Here is a 20,370-nt window from a genome sequence, read left to right as displayed (position 1 = left end):
CTCTGGCTGATATCTCTTTACGATATCTCAAGAAACCAGGTGCTACCCCCCTGGGGTACATGGATAGGAAAAAACAACTCTAAACAACATTTGTATAACCCCCTTCTGTACTGATCTGGTATTTAAGGCAAGGGGACAGAGCATACTTTGGGACTCTTATACCAGGATCATCCCCTGATGTCAGGAAAACATTACTTACTTTTAGAGTCATCTTTGAGTAAATTATGTTATGTATTTTCTGAATTGGCTTTTAATAATTTACTTCTGTAATTGGCATGATACATTTTTACCTGACAAATAAATGTTACATCTTGAATTATTCTAAAGTTTTAGAAATCATTCATTTTAGTAGATTAATGTGTAGTCTGGTGTTTCCGCAAATCTTTGTCCAGGATAGATCAAACTGAAGGCACTTTGAATGGACCATGGGGCACATCTTAGGAAGACCTTCTGATTTCTGACTATCTCCTGACTTAGCATGTTGTATGCTGCAAATATTATAAAAAAAATACACCTATGGGTCTGTAGTGCACGGCTTGTTTGTTTGATTGATTTTATTTGACCACTTAAATATAAAAATATGAAAACAGTACTCTGTGTCATATATTAAAATACATAAATAGTCAGGGATAACACAATAAAGCCCAAAGACTTATTTCCATTGTGGTCCCTATAAGGGCAAGGGGAAAGGACAAGTTGCAGCAATTCACACATCAATCATTTTTCATACATTAACCCTCTGGGGACCAAAAACGCGCCGGCGCGTTTTGCTCGTTTTTTTTTTTAGCAATGAAAAATAAACACAAAATGCTCTGTTAATTTTGATCTTTAATTTTCGTGTTATACATCAATCGATCCTGTTCAGTTTCTATTTTTTTTCTGTATACTCACAATAAAAATAAAGTGTTTTGCTTTTTGACAAATAAAGAAACTTTAACATGATGCGATTTCTGCCTTCTCTCTATCAGTAAACTCCCATTTGAAACGCGTTCGAAAATGATCTATAACTCCGCGAAAATTCAGTCAAACAGGCAAACAGACCCACGGGCATAAAGCTTGAGATCGCATCTGTTAAATGAAGTCATTTATATAAAAAACAAATATTATCAGCTTCTGTAATCTGTATAAAAAGAGAGCGATTCCAGTCGAGCTCATTACGAGCTCATTGACTTTAATTCGTTCACGCCTACTCACGGAGCGCGCTATTCACAAGATAATGTGCTAAGCCATCTATGCAAAACAGGTAAACGCCCCCAAGCAAATGCATTAAACGCTTCAAGTTTCATCATTTCGTCACCTGCGCGTTGGGAAGATGACACGGTACACCGGTGCGGAAGCCCTTCAGTTCGTCCTGGATACTAGCGACGAAGAGTCCAGATTTTCATCAGAAGAGGAGCGCGACTACTCTGATGACGACCGTTTGTATTTTGAAGAGCGACTTGATCCAGCCGTGGATAGAATTTCGGATGAGTAAGTATTTATTCTTACTTGCATTAATTGACAAGCTATTCAAAACATGAGCTTACATATTATACTGGGTGGACTTGCCATCCAGAGTACTGACATTTTATATCTACCTATTCAACACGATCTAATGAAAGTGCATATCTATACCATGAATTTAATATCTCGTACCATTTCAACGTTAAAAATGTTTTGTTTTGTTTTTTTGTGTACATATGCTACACCCCTTGGTTAGGAAATTTGTATTTGTATGTGTAGCCTAAATGATATGTTTAGATCATTATGTATGAAAGATAGAATTTAGAAATTATTCTAGAAAGTAGGCCTAGTAGGTGTTTAGATTATATTTTGACTATATAAATGCTGCCTCATTATCATTAACGATGCATGCTCGCAAATATCAGTTGTAAATGTGTGTAAATGTGCTGAAATGTGTAAATATACCCAGTTAATGAAGTGCACAAATGTGTTAGGCTAATGTTTGCGGTGTGCCTCTCCGGTAATGGCCCATTGACACGCATATAGGCTTATTGCACGCGTCTAAAATTATTTACATCAGTAATTCATTATAGACTAATGCTACTATAGTTATATTTATGTAATAATATTCTTCAACTTTTTTAAAAGGAATGTAGCTTCATCACTACCTCCGCCTGCAACTCGGAGTGCGCTTAGCAACACAGTCAGAAATCAGAAAGAGTAAGTACATATTTACCCACTATTTTACAGGTGTTAGTTCAATTTTGTTTATACTTAGTGTTAATAATATGAGCCTGTATGACTTTATTATTTATTTTTGGAGATTGGTTGATGTTACATATGTTTTGTAACTTTTTTTAAAAGGAATGTAGCTTGTTCACTCTCGCCTTCCACTGCAACGAGGACACGCAGCAACAAAAATCAAAAAGAGTAAGTACATATTTACCTACTATTTTACAGATGTTAGTTACATTTTGTTTATATACTTAGTGATGATACAAATGTAGCCTATATGTGCCTGTGTGGCTTTGCAACAAATGTGTTGTTATGCATGCACAATATAACAATTGTTGATTGGTAATGTTAATATAAAAGGTCACATATATGTAATATATGGTCACATTTGATTTGCTTAGAGCCCGCATCCACGGGGCATAAGCATTTACTGTGAGATACCTGCCTTTACTTTTGTTTTTACAAAATTACAATAAAACAGATTGAAAAACAAAACATTTGAATCTCCTCATTCTTTGTTCAGGCTGCCTCACTGATGGCCCATTAACACTTGGGGGAGCGTCTATGTCACACCTCTGGTCTGAATCTCATTAATATTGATGACCCATTACCACTCCCACGCATAAACCTCTTCTGACAAAAAAACTGTTTTACAATGTTTAAATCAATGTAGTGTTTCATGTGAACAATCAGGCAGGATGATTTTCACATAATTTTGAAGCTAGAACTCAAAGGGACAACATCAATTAGTCAAAAGTCTTGTGGACACATATTTATTATGTGTTTTGTGTTCTTAAATCAGCAACTTTCATTTTATTTTTTTCCAATAACCACGCATAAACATTATTCTCTTAAAAATACAAACATCTACATGCACGTTGCTCGCATATTATGGTAGCCCTGTTTGTGCTATATAGAGTGAATTTACACCTTTGCCATTAACATGTTTATAAATAACTGAAAAAAGCACAAATATCAAGGCATGTCAGAACATCTCAAGGACCCCAAAAACAGCTTGGTCCCCAGAGGGTTAAACAAATTCATTCATATTATACAGAAAAATATACAATAAAAATAGACTATGATATAATAAAACTATGATTGGCATCTAAGCCATACTTTCAAACCCTGTTTAAAACTGCCTATGCTTCGTACTGTCTTTAGTGTACCAGGTAACCGATTCCAAAGGATAGTTCCAGCATAAAGAAAAGATTGTTTGCCCAGATTCGTATTAAATCTGGGGGGTACAAAATCTGTTGAGCTACCCCTAGTGGAGTAACTGTGACCTTCACTTACTCTTTTAAAATAATTTCTAAAATATTTGGGAACATCTCCATTAACAATATTATGTACCATACCCAGCTGCATCTGAGACACGCGATCCTCAACTTTCAACCATCCCACTCTTTCAAAGTGAGAAGATTCCAGATGAGTTCTTATGGGAAGGTCTAAAATAAGCCTTATTAATTTATTTTGAGACGTCTGAAGCCTATGTTTCAGGTTACCTGTGACACCATTGTACCATGATACACACGCATAATCAAAATATGGCTGAATTAAAGCTCCTGCCAGAATTAGCTTTGTTTTTTCATCTAAAAACTTTGATATTCTGGCCAAAAAACGGACTCTCTGATTTACTTTAGTAATTACCTTATGGGCCTGACCTACTCCAGATAAATTACAATCTAACATACATCCAAGATAACTGATTGATTCCTTGGCAGTAATTACAATATCTCCAGCTAGGACCTTAAAACTGGAGGCTTTCTTTAACTTTATCTTTGTTCCAAACAAAATGGATTCAGTTTTCCCTAAGTGAAGTGATAATCTGTTATCAGCCATCCACATACTAACATTTAGAAGTGCTGAGCTAAGTTCGTTTTCAATCATATTTTTATCCTTGTGAGAAACAACCATCGCAGAATCATCTGCATATAAAAAAAGACTGCATGAACAAGCAGACTTTAGATCATTTATATATAGTAAAAAGAAAAGTGGACCCAAAACGCTCCCTTGAGGTACCCCACAGTCCATGCCTTTTGATTGAGACATTTTCCCCCTAATGTCCACTACTTGCGTTCTATTCTCCAAATAGGAGCCCACCCATTTCTGTGCTAATTCACTAAAACCCATGGCTTTCAATTTATACATTAAGACACCATGGTCGACTGTATCAAAAGCTTTTTGTAAGTCTAACATGACCATGCCACAGAAGTTTCCATTATCTACCTCCTTTTTTATATAGTCCGTTAGGAACAATAAACAGGAATCCGTAGAATGTGATTTCCGAAAGCCAGACTGAAACTCATAAAGTAGGTTTTGTGATTTTAAGTAATTATCAATCTGTTCAAAAATAATCCTTTCAATTATCTTTGACAGACAACCAAGAATTGAGACGGGTCTATAATTACCAGGGTCTAGTTTACTGCCTTTCTTATATAATGGAATCACTCTGGCAATCTTGAGGTCATTGGGGAAGCATCCTTGTTCTATCGACCTGTTTATAATATGTGTAATGCTCGGAGTAATAATCTCAGCGGCATCCCTCACGAATTTAGATGGAATAGAATCTAATCCTGTGGCTTTAGAGCCATCAAGCCTCTTCAGCTTCTCAAGAACAAGTGTCTCCCTCACCTTTTCAAAAAAGAAACTCCCCGCCCGGACACCTAACTGAGAGTAAAAGTCCTGCACATGACTTTGTGCTGCATAGGGTAAAATGCTTGCACTGCACCCTCTGACTATTTCAGGACTGGCTAGTTTGTGATTGTGAGCGCGCAGTCGCGACGTGATGTCTCAAAGCGACACTAGGTCCGTAATGGACGAATAATTGAAAGTATGGGATAATCAGAATAATCAAAGATCTAAATGAATTCATAACCAATATGTATGATTATTTTCTAATCAGAAATACGATCTAAATTTGATTATCATTTGAAATTGGAGTCAGATTACGCATAGAGCTAAAGTAATACTAAAACTAAGTTCCAATAAATTAAGTGAACTTCACTGGATCGCTGAAAAGACATACACGCATTAAACCTTCGCCAGGCCGTTGGATTCCGTCGTTGGGCCAATGGGTGGTCCTTACACCTTTATCATTGCCTTAATCAAGTTTATGACTGGATGGCTAAAAATCTTCTTAAATTAAATACAGACAAAACTGAAGTAATCATCTTTGGAAAAAAGGATCAGAGACTAAAGACTGCCACACTATTGGGAATGGAAGGTTTTGAGGTAGCGGAAATCGTGAAGAACCTCGGGTCATTATTGACAGTGACTAAGGCCACATTTACACATAGCCGGGTATTTAGAGAAACGAATATTTCCCCCCCTCCGTTTTCAAAAATAACATCGTGCACACAACATCGTTTTCAAAAAAGTTGTCGTTTACATCAACCCGCATAAATTCGCCTTCGAGCGCCATCATAACCTATGGGCAGCGGAGGGAGGGAGCGTAGGGAGAAGGATAAAGCCATGCAAGCCAATCAGAATCCTCAAAATCGACAACAACAAATAGCACGAGCGACTTCCAGTTCCTTTCAAAACAACAGACGTTGGGAGGCAATGTACCGGCGTCTTGGAAGGAAAAGCTGCTGTAAAAATGCTGATTTTCGTGTACTCCTTCGCCTCTGCTCCTCGATAGTTCAGCAGTTGTGTTTTGCAAATGCAAACAGGCCAAAAGCGTTTGCACAAAAGTATTTGTTTTCTTCTTTTGTTTTCACAAAAGTAAAAATGAGTACCACCTTAACAGCATCCATGATCAAACAGTAGCCAAACAAACTATAAACATAGGGCGCTCACATGACATAAGCATTTTCTGGCGCATAATGTGATGTTTGAGAACCTAAAACCCCGTTTGTCCCAGTTGACACGGCAACACATAACCGGCGTTTTCAGAAATCTCCACTTTGGCCGGAGTTTTTAGAAATAATCGTTTTCAGGGATAAAAACGGCGTTTTCGTGTAAATGACAGGCCAAAACGCAGGGAAATATCTGCGTTTTCCCATCGTGTAAACGGGGCCCTAAGCTTTAATAGCCACACGAAGGCAGTCACAAAATCAGCTTTCTATCACCTAAAAAACATTGCGAAGGTTAAAAACTTAGAGAAGCTTATTCATGCTTTTATCACCAGCAGGGTGGATTACTGTAACAGTCTTTTCACGGGTCTCCCTAAAAAGACAATAAAACCTCTTCAAATGATCCAAAATGCAGCAGCAAGGCTATTGACCAGAACCAAAAGAAAAGATCATATTACACCAATTTTAAAATCTCTACACTGGTTACCAGTTTTTAAAGTCCTTTTTCTTGTTTTTAAATCACTAAATGGTAAAGGACCTCTCTATATAGCAGAGATGTTTGAAACATATAGCCCCTCAAGATCACTTAGATCAGCAGGAAAATTCCAACTGGTACAACCCAGCGCCCGTACCAAGCAGGGAGAGGCAGCCTTTAGCTGCTATGCGGTCCGTCTCTGGAACCGTCTTCCTATAGACATCAAGACCTCTCCCACTATCTCCATTTTCAAATCCAGACTAAAAACAAAACTCTTCTATGATGCTTTCCACTAACCCTCCTTTGTACCTGTGGTCTGTAAGCTCTTATGTTTTTATCTGTTTTTGTTTGGTTTTTTTTTTTTGTTTGGTTTTTTTGTAATTATTGTTGTGAATTTGGCCTTTTCTTTAATTTTTTTTTCTTTCTTTATTTCCCATATACATATGTACTACATATCCCACAATCCCAAGTAGACTACACTACTAAATTGAGTACACTACATTACCCATACACCCCCTGGTTAAGGTCTATAAGTAGGCCTCACTTCCTTCCTTTGTTTCTTTTGCATTGGTGAGGTGTGGGTGTTTGAATGGAGACCCAACCATGTCCTTTGAGTCCTTTCCTTAAGATGCGTTAAGTAAGTTTGTTTTGCCAATTGTATTGTTTGAATTTATTTATTTCAATTGTTTGGTTTGAGTATATACATGTTATGTTTGATGAATTATATGAGTTTGATTTCCTTTATTGTATCGTTTGTAGTGACTTAAAACCATCTTGTACATCCAATCCATCCTGTCCATCTGTTGGCATCTGTCTGTTTACAACATGTGAATCTGCAATCCATGATCTTTATGCCATGTGAATTACCCAAGACTTAATCATCTTGAACTGAAAATAAAGGAGAGCAAAGGACTGGTATTTGTCCCGTGTTTTAATCAGACACGCCATCAAGTTTCTACAACTCTGACGAACTTTGGGTATTTAACATCTGATATCCAACAATTATTTATTTAGTTTTTCTTTGTATTATGTTCCCTGTGAAGTAATTATGTACTTGTTACTTAATTATGATTATGTAAAGCACATTGGGCTACCGTTATGTGTATGAAATGGGCTATATCAATAAACCTGAACCTAAATCAACAGCAAACAGATCAATGGAGAGAACACAGAGCAAAACGAGGTCACAGGCAATACATCGCAGAGAACTGAAGAATGAAAGAGGTTTATATGGGTGTGTGTGAATGAGCTGCAGGTGTATGAGTCACAGGTGAATGAGATGATGAGTGCTGATGAGTCCCGGCAGTGAGTATGGGAAATGTAGTTTGTGAGGAAGTGATCATAGTCTATTGTGGAGCGCCGTCAGACTTTGTATTTCCGCTCAATTTCAGTTCGCTTCTGTACTCAGTCTGAGATAGTGACCTATCTCTCAGTTTTCCTCCGGCCTGAAAACAGCCGGCCAATCAGCGAACAGAGGGCGGGGCTGAGAGCGTGACGTAGACGCTGATTGGACCGTGGATGCGTAGATTTACTTCACATAATCTGCAAAAGTCATTCACAGCCATGTTCACTCTGGTATTTCGCTCAATGGTTTTGTTTTCGCATCATACATGTGTTTACAGTGGAAGTTCGATGCGGCTGAGCAGGCACATAACACACGCCATAACCAAACGTTATGTGATTGGCTTATGGGTAACCAATGATTTTAAACTTCAGACAAGCACCCACCAACCCCCCACCCCCCCACCTTTCAATTTTGCCCTTCCAGACTCTGTCTATGAAGCAAAGCGAAGTAGCAGAGTTTGGTATTACCAGGCTAGTATGACCCATGAAGGAGGCCAATATTGGGAATTATAAGGATTGTTATGCAGATTATGACTTTGACCACTAATATTTTACAACTCCAAAACGTATGAAGCCATCAGAAAGAGTAGAGCCAATCTGTGGAAGTTTTCACAAATCTGTCAGAAAAGAGTGTTTTGTCACCTGAATACTTGACAGTGTATCTGACTGAGGTCAAGAGTTGATTTCCCTGAGTAAGCTGACATCTGCACTCTCTGTTGTCATCTTCATTCAGGAGTGTTGTAGTCAGACTGATGATACAGCGATCTGGACCTGATGATGATGATAATATCTGATATCTGGAGTCTGTCTTCAGATCAACACCAGCCTGATTCACCCACAACACCTCATATCCCCAACGGACCCAATAATCACAGATGAGTACAGAATACAACTGACAGGAGAGAGTCACAGAACGGCCTGGACTGATCTCAGTCTGTGAGGATGATGATGATGAAGATGATGATGATGAAGACACTGAAACTGAACACAAGACACAAATCACAGACTCTTCAATCATCATCTGAGTTTAAAGGGAGAATCTGCCCTTTTTAAATTGACCACATAATCATAAACTTACCATGAAGAACATTCAGAAAAACATTAGCATCAGTTCCTTGTTGTTCTCCATTCACATATTGTCTGCAGCTGTAATATCCATGATCTTCTCCTGTGACGTTCTTGATGTTCAGAGAGCAGTCAGACTCCAGACTCAGTCTCTCATGTCTCTCTGTGTCTTTATTCTTTATCCTTCCAGTAATAATTTCAACTCCTGCTGAATGTCCATCATAGTAGGTCCATGTAGTTGATTTGCAGTCAGAAAGAGTTTTATTACAGGACAGAGAGACATTTTCACCAGGACTGATGAACACATGATCATACACTCCACTGGTTCCTGAAACACAGTATATCTCAGTGATCATTATGATATATATTAACAGTGGTGGAGCGTCAGGGCCAGCAAGGCCTTCTCTGCTGGCCTAAACACTATCAGAATCACTGGCTTGCATTGATGTAATATTTTTTTTTCCTGTGAATGTGTATTAAATGATTCCCAATAGTCTATTCTCTTAATTTCATAGCTTTTTTCTTGGTCGCGCTGCTTCCAGTAGTGTATTTTTATGTTAGAGCTTTTATCCAATCATATTTCAGTCTCAATGTGTTGCCACGATCAAATAAATCTGCCTTAAGGCCTTCAGAATCAATCGTGCAGGCGCCTGTTGCTTAAAAAGAATGGCAACGTAACGGTGCTCTTTAACCAATCAGATACTGATATCAGATTTAATCAACCAATCAGATTTCGAGATGGCGACACTGGGGCCATCTAGAAGGCTTAGAATAACGTCAGCCTTTTCACGTCCTTTGATTGGATGGTCAGAACCCGTGCTATTATAGCTAGTCAGAGCAAACCGCAAACGGAATCTGTACAGTACAATATATAAAAGAATGTATAGCGATTAAATACAGCTTTTTTTTGGCATGTTTGGCGCTGACTGTCCCTGTGTCCACTGCTTCTGTCGAGCGGACATTCTCAGCCCTAAAGAGAATTAAAACGTATGACAGAAATAAGACTGGACAGACTCGACTTTCAGCATTAACCTCCATGGCGATAGAAAGGGAATTGTTGGAACTGAAACGTACAAATGACTTGTACAACAGTGTAATTGAAGTCTTCTTGAGAAAAGAAAGGAGAATGGATTTTGTGTACAGAGAATCAGTTTTGGTGAGTAGGCTATAATGCATTTTATTTAGCCTACATTTGTTTATACAGCGAGTAAAACAACTAGTTTGGCTAACTCGGGCCCTGTTTTTGCCCCATTTTTTCTGTGCTGAATATGATTTATGTTTTATTGTGAATTTATGATCGAAAAAATTTTATTTTTTATTTTCATAAATTATATTATTTAAAAACTTTTTCATATTATCAAAATCGACTTTTTAAAATAAATAAATGTGGGTTTAAATATTTTTTTTTTAATGAAAAATACTTTGTAGGCTATATATCACCTGAAAAGAAATGTACTATATTTTTATTGTTCAAAAGAAACATTTGGTAAAATGTTTTCTTTCGTATAATTTGCACAAAAACACACACTTTGCCTTCATTTAAAATTGAATTGAATTTAATTTAAAACAATTCCGTGGTCGGAGAACTCAAACGGTAGCTACTAAAAAATCATAGACAAAATGCACGGAAAACCGAGAGCAGATGCTTCTGCTAGTGTGGCGCTGCTGTGGCTGGTTACATAGCAACGACAGACGCCATGGGAGCGCAAGCAAGACCATAGACAGTAACGTTAGAGCAAGACGCGCTTTTTAAAGAAAGTGACGCGTTTTTAGACGCGATATGTGAACGGCCCCTAGGGTTTCTCGCTTTAGTAATGGCATTAATTCTCGCTGCATGAGAGATACCGTCTGTGATGCAACAGCCTGTTGTACTGCGTTTATGTATAATATTGATGGTTTATATAGTCGTGGCGTAATAATGATGGTAGCCTATTAAGAGGTGGATTAATTCCACTGAAGGCCTAGGTGTGAAATGCACGCCCCGCCACTGTATATTAATAAATGAAACATAAAACACACCAGCATAAAAAGCAGAAGTTTTAAATCATAGTATTTTCCCTGACTTAAAGCAAACAACACACTCTCCAGAATAAACTATTAGTCTTTATCAGAGAGCTGTTCAAATCACTGACACACTCTTAATATGAAGATAATTCTTCATCATCAGATGTTTGGTGACACTATGTCCAGTATCAGGAATAATACAGTATGATCTGTGTGTATCAATACACAACTCTGAGATCACAACGTGAATGTGTGCAAGAATAAACTGAGCATGTTCAAATGAACTCTTTCCAGACTAATTCCACTAAATGTCTTTAGAGAAAATACAGATTTCTTTACCTGTGAGAAGTGAAGAGAGAATGATCAGTCCCAGCAGACACAGATCACACTTATCAGCCATTTTCTGTTTCTGTCAGTCCTCCTCTTCATTATATATAGTTACAGCTCCTCCTTTAAACATCATCAGCTCCTCCTGTGGTTATTAACTTCCTCTCATCTGACCAACCAACCATCACTGGTGAAATAAACATAAAGCCTAATGTTGCAGTGCATGATGGGAACCACCAATCAAAGCTCATCCATGTCTCCCAAAATAATCATTATTGCTAATATAGCGTATAACTGTTGAGCTGAGTGAACCTGAAGGTAGTGATGGTGAGATAAAGCTTCATGAAGCTTTAAAGTTTTCCAGCCTGATGTGTGTAAAAGTGGTTGATGTCTCCAGGTCTTGAATGCACACAGCGACACCTGCTGGTCAATGCTGATATCATGCAGAACAAATCCTCAGTGGTGTGTTATGGAAATTAATTTGACTTCATGCAGGGCTGCCAATGCTGAGAATCAGGCAATCGACACTTTTCACTCGCTCTCACGACACACATCCAGTTTCTCACGCAGAGGAAAATCATGAAGCAAAGAGGACTGACACCGACAGACAAGGCTACTATTGATATGAAACACACTCTCAGCTCTCAGATTCTGTCCATTTTATCACGAAATTCAACAATAAATACGGTTTTGGCGCTTGTAAATGTGACGTGACAGATCGCTGTATCGCCTGAACCGATCATCTCTTACTCTTCACTACTAGTTAATAGCAAATAAACACGAATGAACAATAGGTGTGTTGAAAGATACAGTACAACTTACCGAAATGTAAATCCCTCATACATAATATCCATCAGTTAGTGTTTTTAACCCGCGGAAGAGCTCAATAACAGCTGGAGAACACTATAACCTACACGTGACGTTACATTTACCTCAGGAACATTAATGACCATAGCACGCTAGTTGACAAATTAGCTAGAGGAGTATTTTGCTAAATATGTGCACTATATTAAAATATTTTAACATTATAATAAAAACCCTATTATATTTCATTTGAGTTGTTATTTTTAACCTTTAATAATTATAAAAGCTGACAGGGCATTATATTAACAGCATTAGGTGAGATATTGTTATTTTTCTTGAGAAAAATTAACATGTATCTGTACCTAATATTTATCGAAATATTCAGATTCAAATCACAATAAAGTTATTGAAAATTTGTGTCAAGCAATAATAAAAACAGTAACCTACCAGTTATTGTACCATGTAAACATTGTAACGATATTATTAGTACTTTTAGAGCACAACAGAAACTTTCCATATCATATTCTTCTGATGACGACATTTCCACATTCAGATCGTTAATCGACTTTATTACGTGTTAGAAAGCAAAGGATTAACAGCTCGGATCAGTATGGTCTTCGACCAGGTAGATCCACCTTAGACACACTAATAAGATTAGAAACTGATGTAAAAAAGGCTCTAGCGATGAAAGAGGTGTTAGTGGCAGTATACTTCGACATCGAAAAAGCATACGATATGATGTGGAGAGAAGGATTGCTATTAAAGTTGCAAAGAATTGGAATTGAAGGAAGATTTTATAATTGGGTTTTAATTTTCTTATTTAAACGATCGATTCAAGTCAAGGTAGGCAATACATTATCTCAGATGGTGAACACCACAGTCCTGTATTATTTAACATAATGATCAGTGATATATATGAAGGAATTCATCCAGGAATTAAAACAGCATTATATGCAGATCATGGAGCAATGTGGAAGAGGGGAAGAAATGTTAAATATATAGTGCAAAAAATTCAAGAAGCAATTGAGATTGTAGAGAAATGGTCAGTGGAATGGGGATTTAGATTCTCTATATCCAAAACGTGTTGTCAGTTTTTTACTAAAAAGAGGATTGCAGAAAATATTAAACTTTATTTATATAAACAGCCACTAGAAAGGGTATCAAATTTGAAATATTTAGGTTTATGGTTTGACTCCAAATTAACATGGAAAATTCATGTCAAATATATTGAAGAGAAATGCAGCAAAGTACTAAATCTGATGAGATGTATAGTAGGCCAAGAATGGGGGACTGATAAACAATCTATGATCAACATATACTGTGCTCTCTTACGATCCGTTTCGGATTATGAATGCATTATATATGGATCTGCATCAACTATATGCTAAAAAGGTTAGATTTAACTCAAGCACAAGCTTTAAGATGCATCACAGGAGCAATTAAAACAACTCCAATCTCAGCAATGCAAGTGGAAACAGGAGAGTCCCCATTAGAAATAAGACGCCACAAATGATCTGTTGCTTACTGGATCAATTTACAAGGGCATAAACAGGAACATTTTACAAAAGCAATAATAGAGGGGAGTTGGGAGACAATAAACTTAACAGGAACAGGTATTGCATGGAAAGCAAAGGAATGGGCTACAGGAATGTCGCTAAATAATATATCATTTTCACTAACTGTAACCATTTCCCCAATACCCCCCTGGTTTATTAGCCAACCTGAAGCTGATTTACAAACTCATGAGAGTGTTAAAAAAGGACAAATTGACATTAAGAGCTATACAATTGAATATATCAGAACAGTTTATTATGCATTTCTTCCAATATACACAGATGGATCAAGAAATCCAGAGATAGGTCGTACTGGATCAGCATTTTATGTTCCAAAGTTTAAAACAGTAAAATACTCATCTGATACAGATGGTCTCATCTGACAGCCTATAAACTGAAATGAATGGTGGTGAACTTAATAGAGATATTAAAGTATCCTTGTATTGACGAGGCTCACTCACCGAGTACTGTTATCAGAACGCTTTTATTCTGTTCAATAACACACAGTGTTGAACTTGGCTTACTGCCGCTTTATACTGCCATCTAGTGGCCCAGTTAGCATGGAACACATATCAATACATCTTCCCTTCTTTTTTTAACTTCATACACAAACAATATTTGATCCTCCTTCAAAATAATACAAATAACTCTTTATATTCCACCATTTACAATTCTTAGTTGTCTCCACTTAAATGTGAAAGTTTAACAAAATTCTTCCCTTATAATCTCTGCTTACCCTGGTTTTACACACAAAAAACTTTATCTGTTATCTGAACACATCTTCACATTTCTTCTATCAGTCTTTGTGGTCTTTTAATTTGTCTTTTTGGACGTTCTGTCTGAGTCTCAACGTCTTTCTCTTCATCAGTCTCTGATAACTTGCCTTGCACTTTTGATTGTTCACATTGCTTAGAGATTTCCAGGTCATGTGAGTCACTTTCCTTGATTCTTGTGTCTCTCTGAGGCACTTTCAGCAGGAGTCTTCTGTTCCGCCTCATTATCTTTCCATGTTCTGTCAACACTTCGTATGACCTGGGTGTAGTCTCTCACACTGTCCATCACATCTCACCCGCACTACTTCTTCCTGAGCTAGTGGACTCAGCGGCTTGGCTGTTCTGTTGTAATACCTCGCCTGCCTCTCATTCGCAGAGTTCAGTGTACTCTGTACCTTGTGATGCTTCGCTGATGGAAGCTTTGTCCGCAGTTTCCTATTCATGAGCATTTCCGCCGGTGAAAGGCCATTCTCCAATGCTCTGTAGTTAAGAACAGCCAGGTATGGATCTTCATCTGTCTCAGCGGCTTTTTTTAGCAGGCGTTTCATGATCTGCACTCCTTTCTCCACTAAGCCATTGGATTGCGGGTAAAGGGGACTTGATGTTAAATGTTCAAAGCCATCATTTCTTGCAAAGTCCTTAAAGCTCTGACTTTTGAATTGTGGCCCATTGTCGCTTATTATAGTTTTTGGAATACCGTGACGTGCAAATATGGCTTTTGTTTGCACAACCACTTGCTCTGCTGTTGTGTTTGACAGCCTCACAAATTCGGGGTAATTGGAATGATAGTCCATGAGCAACAAGTAGTCTTTGTCTTTCAGTTGAAATAAACCAATTGCAACCTTTCTCCATGGTTCCACTGGTTTGTCGTGTGATTTCATGGGCTCTTTTGGTTGCTGATATCTGTGCCGTTGGCATACTTCACATTGCTGCACTAATGTCACTATGTCTCTATGCATGCCCAGCCAATACAGTACCTCTCTTGCCCACCTCTTACATTTCTCCATTCCCAAGTGTCCCTCATGCACAAGTTTTAACATCTGTTTTCTCATGGACATAGGCACGACAATGTTTGTTCCTTTTAGCAGAACTCCATCTAGCACCGACAGTTCATCTTTAAAGTGTTGGTATGGGTTATCCAACACTCCTTCCCCCAGCATGTGAATTATTTCTATCACTCTCCTCAAATGTTCATCTTTCATTGTTTCATTGGCTATATCAGCCCACTTTGCAGCTGACACTGGCATCTGTGCTTTGATAGAGTCCACGTGAATCTGCACATCTTCTTCCGTAGTGCTTGTGTTATTACTCAAGCTAGCCCTGCTCAGGGTGTCTGCCACTATTAAGTGCTTGCCTGGTTTAAATTCAAATGCCAGATCATACTTCTGTAGGCGAAGCATTAGTCTCTGTATGCGCGGTGGCACTTCTCCCAGTGGTTTCTTTGATATTGCTATGAGAGGCTTATGATCTGTCTCTAAGATGACTGGTCTTCCGTAAACATACTCATGCAATCTCTCACAGCCAAACACTGCACCTAGAGTCTCTTTTTCTATTTGCGCATAGTTTCTTCCCGCAGATGTCATAGTGCGGGATGCATATGCGACTGGATACCACTCGGCGTCATGTTGCTGGAGTAAAACGGCTCCTAAACCCGATTTCGATGCGTCTGTAGAGACTTTTAGTGGCTTATCCTGGTCGTAGAATTTTAGAACAGGTTCTTTAGTCAAACTGCTCTTCAACCACAACCACTCTTCAACATGCTCCCTTTTCCACTGCCACTCAGTGTTTGACTCCAACAGGCTTCTTAATGACCTTGTGTTTGCTGACAGATTTGGAGCAAATTTCCCCAGGTAGTTTACTAACCCTAAGGCTCTCTGCAGGTCTTTCTTGTCTCTTGGTTCCAGCATTTCCTCAATTGCCTGGATTTTTTCTCTGTCCGGCTGTACCCCTTCTTCGGACAGTCTCTCTCCCAGGTATGTGATTTCTCTTACACCAAACTGAAACTTCTTTTTATTCAGTTTTAACCCTGTTCTTTGTGCTTGATTTAGGACCCTGCAAAGTCTTGCATCGTGCTCCTCCTTAGTGCGGCCCCATACTCCTACATCATCAACTCCTACTCCTTCGATCCCGTCGGAAAGCTGCTGCACGGTTCTGGGGAATACTTCTGGGGCTGAGCTGATGCCAAACCGTAACCTTAGGAAACAATGCCTTCCAAATGGCGTGTTAAAGGTGCATAGCTTTGCGCTTTCCTCGTCTAGCACTATCTGATAAAACCCGGATGAGGATCCAATTTAGAAAAGTAACATGCTCCACTCATTGAACTAGTTATATCTGATTTTGCTGGAAGTCTCTAATGCTCTCGCTGGATTGCTTTGTTTAAGTCCTTTGGATCTATACACAATCTTAGATTGTTGATCAGGAGTATTTGACTGTGGGGTGAGTCGTAAATCGTGCCGTGGGGACGGGTTAGATCTCGAGTGGCTGGACGAGTACGCCCCAGTCCATTTCTTTTGTTCAAAAGTTCACTTCACTCTTTTAGATGTAAAGTTAGCCCATATTTTGTAGTTTTGTATTTTTTTTAAAATGTTTTTAGTGGTAGTATGTGTATTTATGTTTCATTTTTACAAAAATATTTATTTTTAAAGTTATATTTTTATTTATTTATATTTAATGTCAGTGCCGGTCCCAAGCCCGGATAAATGGTGAGGGTTTTTACTCACTTATGGTGCACTTTGTCACGGTCACCAGCTAGTCACCACCTCCTCACTACATTACCCATCATCCTCTCTGGCCCTCACCTGCATGCACTTACCTGACTCCTTACCTGCACGATACCTACCTGAACAACTTGTCTTCAGTCATCTCTGCTTCCTTCATCCGTCTTCAGTCATTGCCTCGATCTCCATTTCAGAACAGACATCTATCCTGAACACTGTATTCATCAGTTACTCTCCTGCTTCCATCGCTGCGATCACATACTTCTGCAAATAAACCTGTTGATTACTTTACCTGTGTGAATCCTTTACCTGTGTGAAAAAATAAATCAGTGTTTACAACATTTATAATAAGTGCACCATATATGGTATAAATCCTTATATAACATATGTGTATATGTATGTTATAACATTTAATAATCCATAAGCATTTCACAGATTCTATGTACACTAATTGTATAAAACAATTCTGTCAGTACACCATAAGTTATAAAAATGAACTAGATCAATGTGATTAATGCCATTCATAGTTTCCATCCTTATGTTGTGTCTCCCTCTAGTGGGCAAGCAACATTTATTTATTATACGTGTTTTAAACACTTATGAAAATAACATATAATTATAAAATATATATAAATATAACATTCATGCATTTATAACATTTGGAATTTTTAGAAATTTTTACTTTTATTTTATAACATTACATTTTCCATTGGTTAATGTTACTAAATCATGATAATTAGTTTACTAGATCAATGCGATTATTTCCATTCATAGTTTCCATCCTTATCCTGTGTCTCCCTCTAGTGGGCAAGCAACATTTATTTAGCAAAACTATGGACCAGAAGCAGAAGATTTGGATCGACTCACTGAAGCAAAAAATGAGCAAAGACGATCGTAAGAAAAGAATAAAAACAATTAACCACTCAGACCACTGGAATGCAGCTAATTAATGAAAAGGTAAGTGTGTTTTTCTATTTGTTTGTTCTTTTGCATGAGTTGTATCTTTTAAAATTGAAAGAATGAAAGAAAAACTAAATAAAAACAAAAAGATAACCGTAACACACAGTATTTCGAATAAATGATAAACACAGAAACACAGAGTTAAAATTTTCCAATATCAATTTCAGAAATTCAGCCTCAAGTTTTTCAATTTCAAGTTCAATGTCTTGTTTTCAAATTACAAAAAATTACTGAGTTGGAAAGTTGTTCAAAAATTAACACAGTTCAGTCTATGAAGAGAAAAAGGTAAAATATAATTTTGTCTTCAGGGAAATCCTGGGAAACTTGAAAAACACAATGTCTGCAGTTCTGTCCTACCCAATCAGAAAACTCCTTTTCTCACAACTCCTTTTCCTCTGTTTCCAGGTACGAAACGATGGGATGGCTCGCCAGTCCAAACCCGGGATAAGAGTCCACAGCCAGGACAGGATTCAGGATCACAGCAGCAATTTTTCAGACACTCACAAAAGAGAAAAATAAAACACAAGAACAAAACCTGGCCTTGCAAAAACAAAGCCAAAACAATCATCAGTAACTCATTCAAATAAACAGTTTCTAATGACCAAAATGTCTGTTTCAATTATTTGGATATAGGCAGTGGTGTAGTCTAGTTTTTTGTAGTGAGTATACTGTAATATAACAGCACGATCATAATATATACTGTATGAAAACACCACGAGCGTGAGTCACGCGTGCTTCAGTGTGCGTGTGTGTGTGTGCGTAGTGGAGCACACATTGAGCGCTCATTCCCAGAGACGCGTAGAACAACTGCAGTCTCTTTTAGCTTTAATATTCACAGACACTAGTCCATATCGAGATTTGATTCATTGTACAGCCCTACTTTTGATTTATTCATTCAAAAATAGCCAAATTCCGTGACGTTCTGCTTAGCAAGCTCCATTTGTGACTGGATTCCGCGATTCGGTGTCGCTTCGCAAACACTGACGGGGTGAATTTATGAATGAAAGTTAAAGTTCTGACACAAAACGAAGTTGTTACGTATCCTCACGATTTTTTAAGTGGGTATACGGAAATCCTTGGCCTTTTCTAGTGGGTATACGGCGTATACCTGCGTATCGCGTAGACTACACCACTGGATATAGGCAACACATACATGCTAGTCACAGGGATTAAAGTTCTCCGTCGCTACGACGGATTTCCGTCAATTGCAGGGTTCCAGTCTGTCCTTAAATTCTTCAATTTACTTTTCATAATTTTAAGGCCGTAAATAGGCTTTCATTTCTCAAATAGTGTAATAAATATCTTAATTTTAGTTTGAATAGGTCTTAAATTAAGGAAAGACGAGGTGTATTCACCCTGCTGAGGGGGATGTGATCAAAGCCTGGAGTGAAGCAAAAGCACGTTCCTCTCTCCACTCTAAGCACTCTGTAATCACTCCGCTCATGGTCCACTCCGGGTTTTCAATTACCGATCACGGAAAGTGCATGTCAGGCTACAGCTGAGCGCTGAGGTAGAACTATATTTCAGTGACACACTTATAATGCAGGTAGGGCTGGGCGATATATATCGATATAAAAAATATATCGATATATTTTTTGACATGCGATATGGAATTAGACCATATCGCATCGATATAGTTCAAATTTGCGCTGTGATCCTTGCTCCCCGCGCCCCTCCTCCTCCTCCACTCTGCGTGCGTGTTTAGAGCATGTTATGTTATGAGAGGCGAATCATGACTACTTCAGAAAACCCAGCACAATAGGAACTACCAGGCAGGCAGTGACATAAGTGTACGCTGAAATAAAGTTTTTCACCTCAGAAAAGCGGACTTTCTTGTCCTGTCAGTCGTTATCCTGTTCTCGTAGCGCACACTCAATTGCACGCGCAAATGCGGCGGCGCGCGCTGTATCGCCTCACTGATCAAGTGCAAAAGAAACTACGAGCATGCAACGCCGTTACGTTGTAAATTACACGAAATAAAAGTAATGCAGGTATGATTCTCATTCTATTCACCAGGAGCAGTTTCCATGTTTCATTTACAGTTATTGTTAATATTGTGTATTCACCATGGTAACTGTCGTTTCCATATTAACCCCAAAATGCCACTATTTTTCTTTGTGTTATTTTTTATATTTTTAAATGACTGTAGTGGCTCATACCAACATTGTATTAACAAAAACTAGTTTGGGACTGCTAATAATAATATTTTATTCATACGTTATGCTATGTCCTCTGTAGTGGACGCAAGGACTAAGTTGTTTAAAAAATAAAATGACATGAAATTATATGTGCAAAAACAATGGGATTTTTTTTCAATTACCAATAAATTTTGGGGTTTCAGGATTTTTTTTAACCAGAATTTGTATAAAGATG

The 20,370-nt window shown here is 38.0% G+C and overlaps 1 protein-coding gene across 5 annotated transcripts in view; it reads right to left on the bottom strand.

Moving 5' to 3' along the window:
• The window catches only part of LOC307169720 (uncharacterized protein), a 33,065-nt gene extending 19,010 nt beyond the window's left edge, over window positions 1–14,055 (bottom strand). Inside the window, exons 1-5 of one of the 5 annotated variants that reach the window (XM_079890509.1) lie at window positions 14,009–14,037; window positions 11,203–11,377; window positions 8,873–9,187; window positions 8,692–8,775; window positions 8,437–8,565 (exon numbers count right to left, since the gene is read on the bottom strand). In XM_079890509.1, coding sequence (XP_079746635.1) covers window positions 8,437–8,565; window positions 8,692–8,775; window positions 8,873–9,187; window positions 11,203–11,263 — 589 coding nt within the window. In that variant the 5' untranslated portion in view covers window positions 11,264–11,377; window positions 14,009–14,037. Of the gene's footprint in view, window positions 1–8,436; window positions 8,776–8,872; window positions 9,188–11,202; window positions 11,943–14,008 lie in introns of those variants that run through there. The other 4 variants (XM_079890505.1, XM_079890507.1, XM_079890506.1 and 1 more) reach the window with 4 other exon arrangements.
• Between the last annotated feature and the right edge of the window lie 6,315 nt (window positions 14,056–20,370).

Source organism: Squalius cephalus (genome assembly GCF_949319135.1).
Source record: "Squalius cephalus genome assembly, chromosome: 1".
In the NCBI taxonomy this organism is placed as follows: domain Eukaryota; kingdom Metazoa; phylum Chordata; class Actinopteri; order Cypriniformes; family Leuciscidae; genus Squalius; species Squalius cephalus.
This window is presented reverse-complemented; position numbering and strand designations above follow the sequence as displayed.